The 12670-nt window shown below is 41.3% G+C and overlaps 1 protein-coding gene across 6 annotated transcripts in view; it reads right to left on the reverse strand.

Moving 5' to 3' along the window:
* B3GLCT (beta 3-glucosyltransferase) overlaps nucleotides 1-12670 on the reverse strand; it is a 148963-nt gene that overhangs the window by 31955 nt on the left and 104338 nt on the right. For all 6 annotated transcript variants that reach the window (XR_007772204.1, XR_007772203.1, XR_007772202.1 and 3 more), the window contains 2 exons: nucleotides 6355-6468; nucleotides 4566-4665 (listed from right to left, as the gene is read on the reverse strand). Coding sequence is in view for 3 of the 6 variants with exons in the window: in XM_050937256.1 (XP_050793213.1) it covers nucleotides 4566-4665; nucleotides 6355-6468 (214 nt within the window). In the remaining 3 variants the exon portion in view is untranslated. The remainder of the gene's footprint in view (nucleotides 1-4565; nucleotides 4666-6354; nucleotides 6469-12670) is intronic.

The raw sequence follows: 12670 nt of genomic DNA on the forward strand, positions 1-12670 counted from the left end.
GTAATAAGCATCAGTTTTTGTGATCCGGTGTGGAAAATATGCTGAGAAATTACTATAGTACAGATGATGGTGGGTTCTATCAGACTAGTTCCTTGCAGTGTAAATGGGCTAAAAATTCATTTTTATTATGCAATCTAAGAGTCACATAAATCAGTACCATTAAAAACTAGCCATCTTTTGTTACAATTTTTCAGTCTAGTCCACTGTTTCCAATGGGAAGGATAAAATTATTATTGACATGTAATCTGCAGTTTATTAGGGTACCAAAAAATAAATCAACTCCTAACACTCAATTGATTCTTACTGGGGCTGTGACAAACTTATTTTTTCTGATTTTCAATTCTCATCACTAGGTTATAGCAATCTTGTTATTTTTATAATCCATCTATTTCTCTTTCGTATACAGAGTCTGTAGAATGTCTCTTTTTCCTTGTACAGTAACTGGCAAATTCAGCTGTAACAAACTCTTATTTCCTATAATGACCCCTTTGCAAATTCCTCTTTTGTCATATGATTTAACCTTAAGAATGTTGTTATTGTCTTGACCTCTTTTTCCTTATGTTCAGGAGCCCATGTTGCTGCTATCTAATTACCTTATCCTGTTCTCTTATAGCTCAGTGTCACAGACGCAATTTAAGTTCATTTTCTAGCTCAACAAGTGCCAACTGTTACTGATTCACCATCTTTCAACATGCTGATTCACTTTTCTATCACATGCAGGGCCGGTGCAACCACTAGGCGAACCAAACTTTTTTGATTGCGCACCCCATCAGTAAAAAATTTTTGAGCATGCACCCCCAATATATGTATATTTATTTATGTATAAATTACATACATGTACTACTGTACTAATATATTATGTACATTATAAAAAATACACAAAAAACAGAAATTAAAGAATGAGGTAAAGATGAACTAAACAATATTTTTAAAAATTATTTTATTTTATTTTTATTTATTAACAGTACAAAAAATCTTTTTGCTCTCACAAAAAATATTATTAATAATAATATTTTTAGTGAGAGCAATGTGATTGAATATGCTTCATTACTTCTGAAAATCTTGGTTTAACTTTGTGATACAGCGATCTGAAGGTCTGGATTAGGTTTAGGGTGCGGGAGGGCACACAGTTTGGGGGTGCAGGGTCTAGGAGGGAGTTAGGGTGTGGGAAAGCGCACTTACCTGGGGCAGCTCCTGTTTGGTGCAGGGGGCTCTGTGCAGCGTGGCACCGCCTCCATGGCCGCAATTCTGGGAGCCTCAATTCTGAGAGCTGCCCCCCTCCCCGGTTGGCAGCGCCAACTGGAATGCAGGGGCTTTAGGGGCTGCAAGGCCCCGGGCGAAGGGGGCCCCGGGGCCCTGGGCGGCAGCTCTAAAGCCCCTTTCAGAATGTGGCCGTGCGAGCACAGGCCAGAGGACTCAGGAGGAGCAAGGGCAGCCACGCAGCCAGTGGCCAGAGAGAAGCTGCGCTTTTCCCCTTCAAAGCTCTACTTTCTCCTTCAGAGACGGCTGGAGAGAAGCAGGGCTTTGAAGGGGAAAGTGCCACTTCTTTCCCGTCGCTGGCTGCACGGCTGCCCCTGCTCCTCCAGGGGCTGGAGGACTCAGGGCCGCACTCCGAAAGGGACTTTAGAGCTGCAGGCCAGGGCACCGGAGCCCCCTTAGCCCAGGGCCCTGCAGCCCCTAAAGCCCCTGCGTTCCGGGTGGCCTTGCCTGGCCCGGGGGGACAGGGGAGCAGCTTCCCTGCTTGCTCGCTCCCTCCCTCCTCCGGCTGTCCCCCTTTTTTTTTCCATCCAGCGACACTCCTCCTGCCGTGCCGCCCTTTTGTTCCAGCGATGCTCCTCTCGCCGTGCCCCCCAATGGATTGTCTTGTGCACCCCACTTTGGAAACCACTGACCTAAGGCACCAAGTGGTTGGGGATGACAAAAAGTGGTGCCCTGGCTCGGCAGGGAGAAGCCACCTTCCAGGAGGCACCGGAGAGCCAGAGCATCGGCATGGGGGGGGTGCCGAGCTGCGGGGGGGGGGGCAGGCTCCAGCCTGGGCAGGAGGGACGGAGGCGCGGCTGCTCCCCACTAGCAGCGCTGCCTCCTTTGCACAGCTGCTGCCCCCCCATGCCACACCGGCTCCTCCATGGCTGGGGCTCGCCACCGCCACAAGCGGGACACTCTGGGTCTCTGGTGCCTCAGGAAGGTGGCTCCTCCCTGCCGAGCTGCTGCAGTGGCCCAAGCCCGGCAAAGCCAGTTAGTGGACTCGGGGTGGGGGCTGCTGGGGTGAGGTGGGGAGGGTTCACAGGGGGAGGGCTAAGCACCCTCCAGGGGAGTTCAGGGGGCGGGGAGAGGGGAACCTGGTCTGAGGAGCAGCAGCTGGGCACGGCTGGCCTCTGGGGTCTATAAAGGCTCATTGGGATTTGCCCCTCAATGAACTGATGTGCAGGGGGGCCGCAAGGTGGAAGTTTCACCTAGGGCACAAAATATCCGTGCACCGGCCCTGGTCACATATATCAAATCAAGTTTTAATAAGAACTTTTGAGTCGTGCTTCTTAATTGATTCAAACTTGTCCTGGATTTCTTTTTTGAAAGGTAATAGCTAAGGCTAAGATTGTGGTCATGGTTATTTTTTGTAAAAGTCACGGCTAGGTCACAGGCAACGCACAAAAATTCACAGAAGCTGTGACCTCTCTGTGACTTTTGCTACTGTGGCTCTATGGTTTCCCCCGCCAATGTGGTGACTGGGAGCTGTGGGGTTCTCCCTGTGCCCGTGGCAGCTGGAAGCTGCAGAGTGAGTATATTTCCCAAAGAGAAAATGGGACATCCCCAGCCGCTTGCCCAAGGTGTCCCCCATGCAAGGCTGTTGCCCGTTGCTGGTACCCTGAGGAGGGCCCCCTCTAGAGGCTGTTGCCTGTCACTGGAACCTTGCAGGGGGCCTCATGAAGAGGCTGTTGCCTGTTGCTGGAACTCTCCCAGGGCCCTCTGGCTGCCAGCTCCAGTCTCTCAGCCCCTGAGGCTGAAGCAGAGAATGTCAGGGAGGCCTCTGGAATTCAGGGATTCTATGACTTTGGTGACCTCCCTAACATAAACATAGCCTTAGTAACAGCACAATGATCCTGCTACTTGCTAAATTTCATTTAATTAGGCATGAACTGTCCAAAAGTTGGAATTTTTGGTTCATGGGAATTTTTGATATTTTGAAATCTGGTTTCAGTCTAATTTCAAAATTACCCATGAACTGGGGAGTCTGAAAAATTTTATTTGAAAACATGGTGTTTCTGAAAAAAAAAATGCTTCCTCTGACCTTGGAAAATGCTGCATGCTGGTCAGTTTCACTACTACCCACCACTGAACAGGAGAGGTGAAATTGACAACAATTGTATCATTTTTTCAATAAGTAGTTGCTGGGCTTTCTAGGATCTGTAGCTCCTGGGCAGACACACTATGCAGACTTTCTTGGGCTGGGGCTGCAGAGCTTCCAGACTGCTGGGCCAGCTGGCTCCCTAAACTCTTGGGGCAGTCCATACCAGGACTTCCAGGCTCCTGACTCCATGGCACTGAACCTGGAAACCCCTAGAGCCTAAGGCTCCTTCTATCAAGTTGGGAGCTGAGCCCTGTTAGAGCCTGGTTCAGGACTTCTAGGCTCCCAGCTTCATGATGACCTGGAGGCCTTGAGACACGTTGGGACTGCCCCACAGCTGCAGATCCTGGAAGCACTGGGGTTTTTGGAGCAGGTCGCAGGGCAGGGCTGCGCCAGAGCTAAAAACCCTGGAGTCCTGGTTCTGGGGCAGTCCCAGGCTCCCCAGCAGCTCCAGGAACCAGACAGGATAGAAGCCTGCCTGTGTTCAATAAAAAGTTGTTTTTTATTCGACAGTTTATATTTTCCAACAAAACAGGAAATTTCCAACAGCTCTAATTTATTCCTCATTCGACACTGTGGGATCACCATTACTCCATGTGAGTTCTGCAACACCAACTCCCCTTCAAAATGTGTTGAATGTAAAGTAGTAAATGTATATTTTTCTGCTTCTCCATGACTGTTCAAATTACCAACTTGCTATTTCTTTGAAAGCAATCATAAAATATAATTTACTAATCCACTTTGAAAGAGACAGTAAACATTTCTAGGGCATTTCTTTTTTAGAAAATTAGATTGTGTTAGAACATGACAATTTTCTAACAAAGCCAAGCCCTAGACATAGGTATGGTTGGCTTTTAGGACTAAGTATGGGTTTGGAGCCCTCATCCTCTGGGATCTGCTCCACATCAGGAAAATGCACTGTCTTAGAAAATTTGTTAACTTAAAGTTAGTCACATCCAGTTAATGCCTTATATGCTCTTGTATCAACAGACTGCAACATATGACTGTCACAAATTCAAAGTAGTGACAGATTATTATGTGTATAAATTATTTGTTATAGGAGATTTTATAAGAGTAAACTGTATTTTTAAAAGGAGTCCAGGAATATATGGAGCAAAAGATAGTGCTTCTATTTATTGGAGTATAAATCAAAATAAATAAATATCTCTAAAACTCTTATTAATACAAAATAAGAGCATTTCTGAAATACTGTAATTCATACCTTATTAAGGTGTCATCATCCACAATGACTAACCACGGTGTTTTGGAAGAGCTGTGATTCAAAAATCTTTCCAAAATGGCAAAAGTCTTCCCGCAATGACCTGAAAGGGGGGGGAGTAAGAGAAAGAACATACATTGTTTTTTGAAAGAGAGAGTGTACAATAATTTGTAAATTTTATCCATTTTACTGGATAGTACAGTGTTGACCAAAGTGTTGAAACGTGTTTTTGCAGATAATGGCAAACTGGCAAAGGAGCTGAGGATCCAAATTTCAATTTATATTGTAGAGAGTGCTTTTGATTTGGATGTGATCCACAGGAAGCTGCTTTCTATGAGGCAATGTGGCCTTCTGAGCCGGGGACTAGACTATGATTCCAGAGAGCCTGGGTTCTATTCCCTGGTTTACCACTGGCATGCCGGGTAACCAGGGCCAAGCCAACTCACTTCTGTTTTCCTATCCATAAAATGGGGATAATGTAATTACTTCCTTTGTAAAATGCTTTGAGGTCTATGAGTGAAATGTGCCATACAAATATTACTCATACCCATAAATGAAACTTTACAATGCACCAGGTCAGTATATAATTAGATTTGTTTTTTTAAGACTTGGGTACGCACAACCAATCAATGGAATAATCAAATGTATAGGCGTTAACTTGGATTAAATCATGGCTCCTGATAGCTTCACAAAAGAAAAAGCTTTAAAATTTAATAAAAAGCAATGCTTTATAGCTGGTAAGTGAGATGTCCTGGATTAAAATCAAAATGGCAAGAGAAATAAAGTGTCATACAAGCTTAGTTAAAGCTAAAAATGTCTTCCAGGAAGATCAAACTGTAAATCACTAACACTCACTAAAAATCACTTGTATTCAAGAGAGATATTTCAGAAGCAATTAACACTATTAATGCGTCTTGTAATAAATAAATAAACAAACAAATAAGATTGAGGTATTATAGTTGGGATTTTTTCAACAAAAACATTTTTTGACACACAGCAGAATATTTTTGGTTAAAAACTTTGCTTTTTTTCCCTCCTGGCACTGAGAACCTCTATTTATCGTTACTTATTTTTTAAAATCCATTAATATAATAAAAATGGATTTACAGCAAATGTTTCCAGTTCTATGCTATCCATTAAAGAGAAATATACCAAGTGAAGTGTGTGAAAGAAGGCAAGAAAATGAGAATGAACAAACCACTGAAGCCATAGTATTGAAGGCTTTTTTCTATTCAAGGGCTCTCTAAATTATTACTTTAAACTACTATGTTACGTGCTCAGAGAAATACTGTTTGATTTTTCCAATTAGTTTCAACATTAAAAAACACAGGCATGCTAGATGTAGGCACATATTACTTTGAAACCATCTTGTAAGTGCTTCATGCTACGGTAACCAGATGGCATCATATAAGGTCTTCTGTTATGAATGTATCACTCTGACACTGCTACTGTAACAACCTTGATACCAACAAAATAGAACAGTGATGGCAGAAGGAAACATTTCAACAGACAGAAAACTGTCCACTCAGGCATTTTTATTGTGCCCACATCCATAGTAGCAAGGCACCAAATAATAAGAAAATGATTCTATCCAAAGGAACTGTATTCTCCACCCATCTCTTGTTTTGGGTGGTTAGTAGGAAGAATTTTTAGTTTATTTTTACTTCCAGGGGACTGTGCTACAAAAATGTAACATTTCAGCATAACTTACTATACATTGAATAGACATTTCACCTTGAAAACTTATACTCATACAATGAAACTTTCTGCAAAGATAATATTAGAAGCTTACCTCTTTCAGTATTAGGTACTCCTAAATCTATAGTAGGAATAGAGGTCTCTGCATAATCACTATAATATTCAACAAGGGCAGCCTCACCTTCCCAGGTCTGCTTTACAATCGGTACTGCAAAATAATTAGTCATATTGAAACATAAGAACGGTCATACTAGGTCAGATCAATGGTCCATCTAGCCCAGTATCCTGTCTTCCAACAGTGGCCAATGCCAAGGTGCTTCAGAATGAATGAACAGGGCAATTATTTAGAGATTTGTGCCCTGTTGTACACTCGCAGCATCTGGCATTCCGAGGCTAGCGACACTCACAGCATGGGGTTGTATGCCTGACCTTCTTGCCTAACAGCCATTCATAGATCTATCCTCCATGAACTTACCTAATTTTTTTTAATTCAGTCATAATTTTGGCCTTCACAACATCCCCTGTCAATGAATTCCACAAGTTTACTGTGCAGTATGTGAAGAAGTACATCCTTTTGTTTGTTTTAAACCTGCTGACTATTAATTTCATTGGGTGACCACTTATTCTTGTGCTATGTGAAGGAGGAAATAACACTTCCTTATTCACTTTTTCCACACCATTCTCGATTTTATAGACCTCTATCACATTCTTCTCCCCCTTCTCTCCGTTGTCCCTTTTCCAAGCTGAAAAGTCCCTGTCTTTTTAATTTATCCTCAGAGGGAAGCTGTTCCATACCCCTAATCATTTTTCTTGCCATTCTCTGTACCTTTTCCTATTCTAATATATCTTTTTTGAGATGGGGCGACCAGAACTGCATGCAATATTCGAGATGTGGGCATACCATAGATTTATATAGCGGCATTATGATATTTACTATCTTATTTTCTATTCCTTTCCTAATGGTTCCTAACATTGTTAGCTTTTTTCACTGCAATGCACATTGAGTGGATGTTTTCAGAGAATTATCCATGATAATTCGCCAAGATCTCTTTCTTGATTGGTAACAGCTAATTTAGAAACATAAGTAGCTACTGTTTATTTAAATGGCTGTATTGACCAAATTAAACCAGAGTGCTTTGCAGTGAGGCCAAAGGCAAAGTTGAAAAACACTGCTTGGAAAATTTTAGTTACATACATTGCTTATGCTGCAGGAATAGCTCCTCGTATAAGGAATGGAATTCTACTGAAATTTGTAAAAGTGAGCTCTCTCAAAACAGAGCTATTAACCAGGAATGTAAATAAAGAAATAAAAGAGAGAACCTAATCACGTCTTCCTAGACTTTTCCTGATCTACTTACATATCTGGGGTTTCAAATGAGTAGTTTTTCTAGGTATGATACAGAGGATTTTTCATACCTGGCCCAAAGCTTCTTACAGCATCACTGCTCTGTCCCCCTCTCTCCAGGAGAACAACACAGTCAGATAAAAGGGGAGTCTTGTTTCAATTTTAAAAAGTTCCAGCCTTCCCACTGGCTCTTTTGGCCAGGTGCCCACTCAATTCCTTTTACCTATGCATAGCAGCAAGACTTTTTAACCCTTTATAGGTAAAGCAAGTAGAGAACAGCTACTAAGAGGGTTTTTATAGCTAAGTGGCTGGCTGGATGTCCATAAAAGGGAACTACCTCCCTCCCCTTCGTTTATCATAAATGTTCAAAACAAAGATAAGAAACTGTTGCAAATCTCTGTCCTGATTATGTGCAGGGTTTGTGTAAACAGTGTGATATGTGTGTTTTACAAAATATGCCCCATCTACCAGGTACAGACTATTATAGGCATCACTTTGACTTTGAAAACACGTCAAAGAAGAAAGATAAGAAAGATGTATTAGATTTAAAGTAATGCAAAGAAATTGTGAAATCCTCTGTTTCTTGGAAACATCCCGGAGGGGTTAGGTGCCTAACTTTGAGGCAGCTGACCAGCTGCATTGTGGTGTCCCGGACTGGCTGACAGCATATTGGCCTTCCTTTCTGTATTATGCTGTTTGTTTTGTCTTTTACTCATAAATTGATTAAACCTATGTTATTTGACATCTCGTGTTATAATCTAAACTGAACCTATAACAGTTGGATGCCTGGTAGCTGATATATTCAGTGGCATGGTAATGAAAATGCTGCCTTTAAATAAGGCATCATGATCCTAACATTTATTTTGTTCTTTTCAGTACTACAGTAGTTAGGAGAGGCAGCTTTATAGTTCTGTGAAAGACAAGCCACAAGTGGTTGGATGAGTTTTACATAAAAATAAAACTTCTCATAAAATATCAGTGTATTTTCATTCATACTGTATGAAGGATGTAATCCAACACCTTTGTACAAGATGTTTAAATAAATGCTGACTAGGCTATGGAATTTATTACCTTTACATCTGTATTAGATTTTGTTTATAATGCTGTGGTAACAATTATTATAGTGCTGTGGGAGTGCCAGTATAGTTAAGTTTGTATCATGACATCTGTTTAAAGGTGTACCTTTCTAACGCCTCTAAAATTGACAAGCTTAGTCAGATTTTCTTTAAAATTTGGTGTGCCTCAGGAGGGTACACGGTAGGGTTAATCATCTGGAATCATTTGAGCCAGGGTTTCCAGAGATATAAGCCCTGAGAAAATTAACATTTTAAAAAAATTGTAGATGTTTGGGGTTTTTTTGCCCAGAGCTAGAGATCAACTGATTAATGTGATATGGATCAAATGGTCCAGGTCTGTTGAGTTTTATGCAAGATAGTGCATGGCACCCACTACATCTTTGGTGGGACTCAAGTTGAGAACAGTATTTAGGAAAATGTACATTTTAACACTGCTCATGTGACAAACAGAAAAACAGCCTGAGGGTTTCCATTCCTGCCATTTTTAATGCTTAGAAGTTCAACTCTTGTAAGTGCTTTAAAATATGAATGGTTTATCAGATTGCTTTGTAATTTGGTCAGCCTCATGTGGGTGCGGGGCAGCATTAGTGATCCAAATTTGGGATCATTTGACTACCGAATTCCTGAGTTACAACTCCTTCCCCCCCAAAAAACTCCACATGGTTTCCTTCTGCTGGTACTGTTAAACTAAGACGTATTAATGACTGGATGAATGAACAGTTCTCTGGCTGGCTGTGAATTCATCCTTCAGTTAATGCATCTATTCTAACCTATGACAAAAAGGAATTTTGAACTGAATGGTGGCAATTTTATTTTGGGGGGAATGTAATCCAAGTAATTTTTGGGGAAAAAAATAGACATGTGAATGTTTCCTGGAAAGGGAGGGATAGTAGAAGGTGGGGGGAATGGGGAAAATCAAGTAGAGGGGTTTGGGGCTTCAGTGAGGGAAAGCAAGAGGTTTGGCATACCCCAGCTCTGCCAGTGCACCTCAACCCCACTGTGCGTCTCCAGCTCTGCCAAAGCATCCCAAACCCCTGCAGCCCCAGCAGTGCCAGTATACCTCAAGTTACTGTACTCCAACCTTTCTGGACCCCACACTTCTGCCAGGGCATCCTAACAGTGCAAGAAAACTATTAATAATTGTTGGAAGAACATTAATTGGGAAACTGGAGGGTTCATGGCTGACCAGAAAATGTGTACTGTGTGGCATAGAAATATTACAAACTCTTGACAGCTCAGTGGATTCTTCATACAGAAAGATCGTACTTGATTTGGACGTTAGCTTTCCTGTACTATGCTCTATCCACACAAGTAGTTACAAGAGTCATTTATTCTTGCCTGAATAATAATCAGTTTAAGGATTAAGGTGAACAAAAAGATAACTGTTGTTTAAGAATGGTGAGAACTGGTGAACAAAAATGAACAAAACTTTAAGATCTGTAGAAGAATATGATGCCATGGCAGTAACATTCTGCTCTAGAAGATACTGTTTTTAAAAATATTTTGGTGCACTTCTTTAAATGTGTTTTTATTTTTTTGCAAATTGCAGCAAACCCTCAAAAGTAAATATATGCAAAAAATTATGTCAATACAGTATTAAGGTTGAGATTTGAATTGCACTGAACACAGGAAGTTCCCATCACCTTAAGTCTGCCTCCTTGTACATAACATATTTCAAAGCGACTTTCACTACTTGATCACTCCATATTGCATTATGTTGCATTATATGGCAATGAATACAAAGGAAATGTATTTTATTCTAACTATAAATGCACCTCTTTAGCAAAAGTTCTTAAGCAGATTTGTAATATTTCCCTTTGGATGATATCTGTGGCAACTCAACTCTGTGCTCCTGGTTTATATTTAAATTACACCTCTTTCTAAAACCTTGGATGCACATTTTATTCTTTTAATGTGATCATAAAATGCATATGTGCAAGAGGGAGAGTTAAAGTTGTGATAAATTCTTAATTTTAAATGCTCTCACTTACATGTAATTAAATTCTCAGCCTTAGTGTTGCATTAATGTAGCTTTTGGCATATAATAAAAAAATGACTTACTGGAAAAAAGGAGCTTTCTGAAGCTGGTATCCATTAATCTTTCACATTCTTGGGTGAGATTATCCTTCATTGCGTAACACTGGAAGCTGTGAGGAAAGTTCAAGAATTTTCCTCCGTCTTCAACATGTGTTCCTTGAAGGATGTTTATACCATGCATTCATGTCTCCCAGCCTCTAAAGCCTTTGATTCCTTTTTTTTTTTTAGCTCTTTTAGCATTTTTTTTTAATCATCAGTAAACATGGATGCAGTTATTCAGTCAACTCCAATTACAATATATTATAGTCGATTTCCTTTTGCCAAAAGGTATATGTTATAGATAACCAATCTCTAGGAGACCAGAAGCACGCCTTGATCAAGTAGAACAACAAAGTCTTAAAAAAATAACCTAAATAAAATAGATTTTATTCTGAAAAAATAGGGCATAAAGCCTTGATACATAAGTAAGAGCAGAGCATGGCTAAGTTGAACAGTGTCTTCTTGCACAGAGACCAAATCATGGCTGAGATTTCAAGTGACATAACATTTGATTTTATCCTTAGCCATCATTTATAATCACCACCACCAACGAGTAATAAATATACTATTCTTAAAATTTATAAATAAAACAAGTGTAATAGTTTCACTCTAGATGCTTGTTGGATTCTTTTCCACATAAGAAAACAATTATACTATTCAGAATGTTTAGGATTCTCTTCTCATGAGAGCGTCCAGGACTAGAATAGAATGAGTGGTAGATAGGTAACAGAGAGAGAACACTGTGATCCATTGGTTAAAATACTGGACTTGGAAGTCAGGAGATACGGGTTTTACTCCCAACTTTGCCAATTATTTTTGTGCAATACAGGGCCAGGCATTTAATCCTTCTGTGCCCTGGTTTCCCTATTGCTAAGGGTTACATCTACACTAAAGCATTGGAGGCTTGTCATGTGTTGTTTCCCAGCCCCCTCTACCAGCCATACTCAAAGCCATTAAACACATGGCTAGGTATACGTTGAACCTCTGCTGGCATCCTCAGCTAGGAAGTATGTTGCAAAGCCCACATTGAGCTGTGAGTCACACCACTACTCACTCACTTTGGAATGTGGAGGTAGCAACTGCACAGGTACCGGGGCTTCTGTTTCGATAGACCACAAATGCCATTCCTACAATTTCATGTACTTTTATCTTCTGGTCCCTTTACTTAATCACTTCCTATTCACCCCCTATCCACCAGAAGCTACCTGCCATTTATATACCCTTGCTCAGTGTTTAATGCAGCCTGGTCCAGTTTTTGTGCAGCTCAACCCAGCTCTGCCAAACAGCAAAATGCCTACCCACCCAGTGTGCTGCTACCCTGCCAGAGGAGCAAACCAGAGGTTCTAGTTAACTTCTGGTGTGAGTAAAGACACAATCTTAAAGCAGGTGGTGGAGCTGGCATGCACCAGACTGGCGTGCAATACAGGGAGTGCATCAAGTACTGAAAATCCTCTACCACAAGACTAAGAATGACGATGGCAAGTCTGACAACTGCCCCTCTACAAGCCCCTTCCACAAGGAGTTCAACTGGACCCTTACCACCACCCTTAGCAGAGAAGTCACTGTCCTCCACAACGTATTTCTGAACTTGCATGGCCAGACCACCAGCTTCAAAAACTAAACATTAGGAAGAGGACCTGCTATTGGCTTCTGGCTTGTTTGCTTGCAATGGCTGTTGTCATGGCTGCTAGCCTCTGGCTAGGGAATGCCTAACTACGAGGCCTGTGCTTCCTTCATTGTCCCAGCAAGACCACCAATGGGTAGGAGTCCAGCAACATGCAACATTTAAGATTCAGCATCTTCAAGCAAGTAACCTCTAGGCAGCCAGCAAATATGTCAGCATTAAACATCAAAGCTAGTAGGACCGATGGCTAATCTTTTCAATCATGTACCAGATTCTTGAGGCTGAATGA

This window comes from Gopherus flavomarginatus, chromosome 1, assembly GCF_025201925.1.
Source record: "Gopherus flavomarginatus isolate rGopFla2 chromosome 1, rGopFla2.mat.asm, whole genome shotgun sequence".
NCBI classification, from domain to species: domain Eukaryota; kingdom Metazoa; phylum Chordata; order Testudines; family Testudinidae; genus Gopherus; species Gopherus flavomarginatus.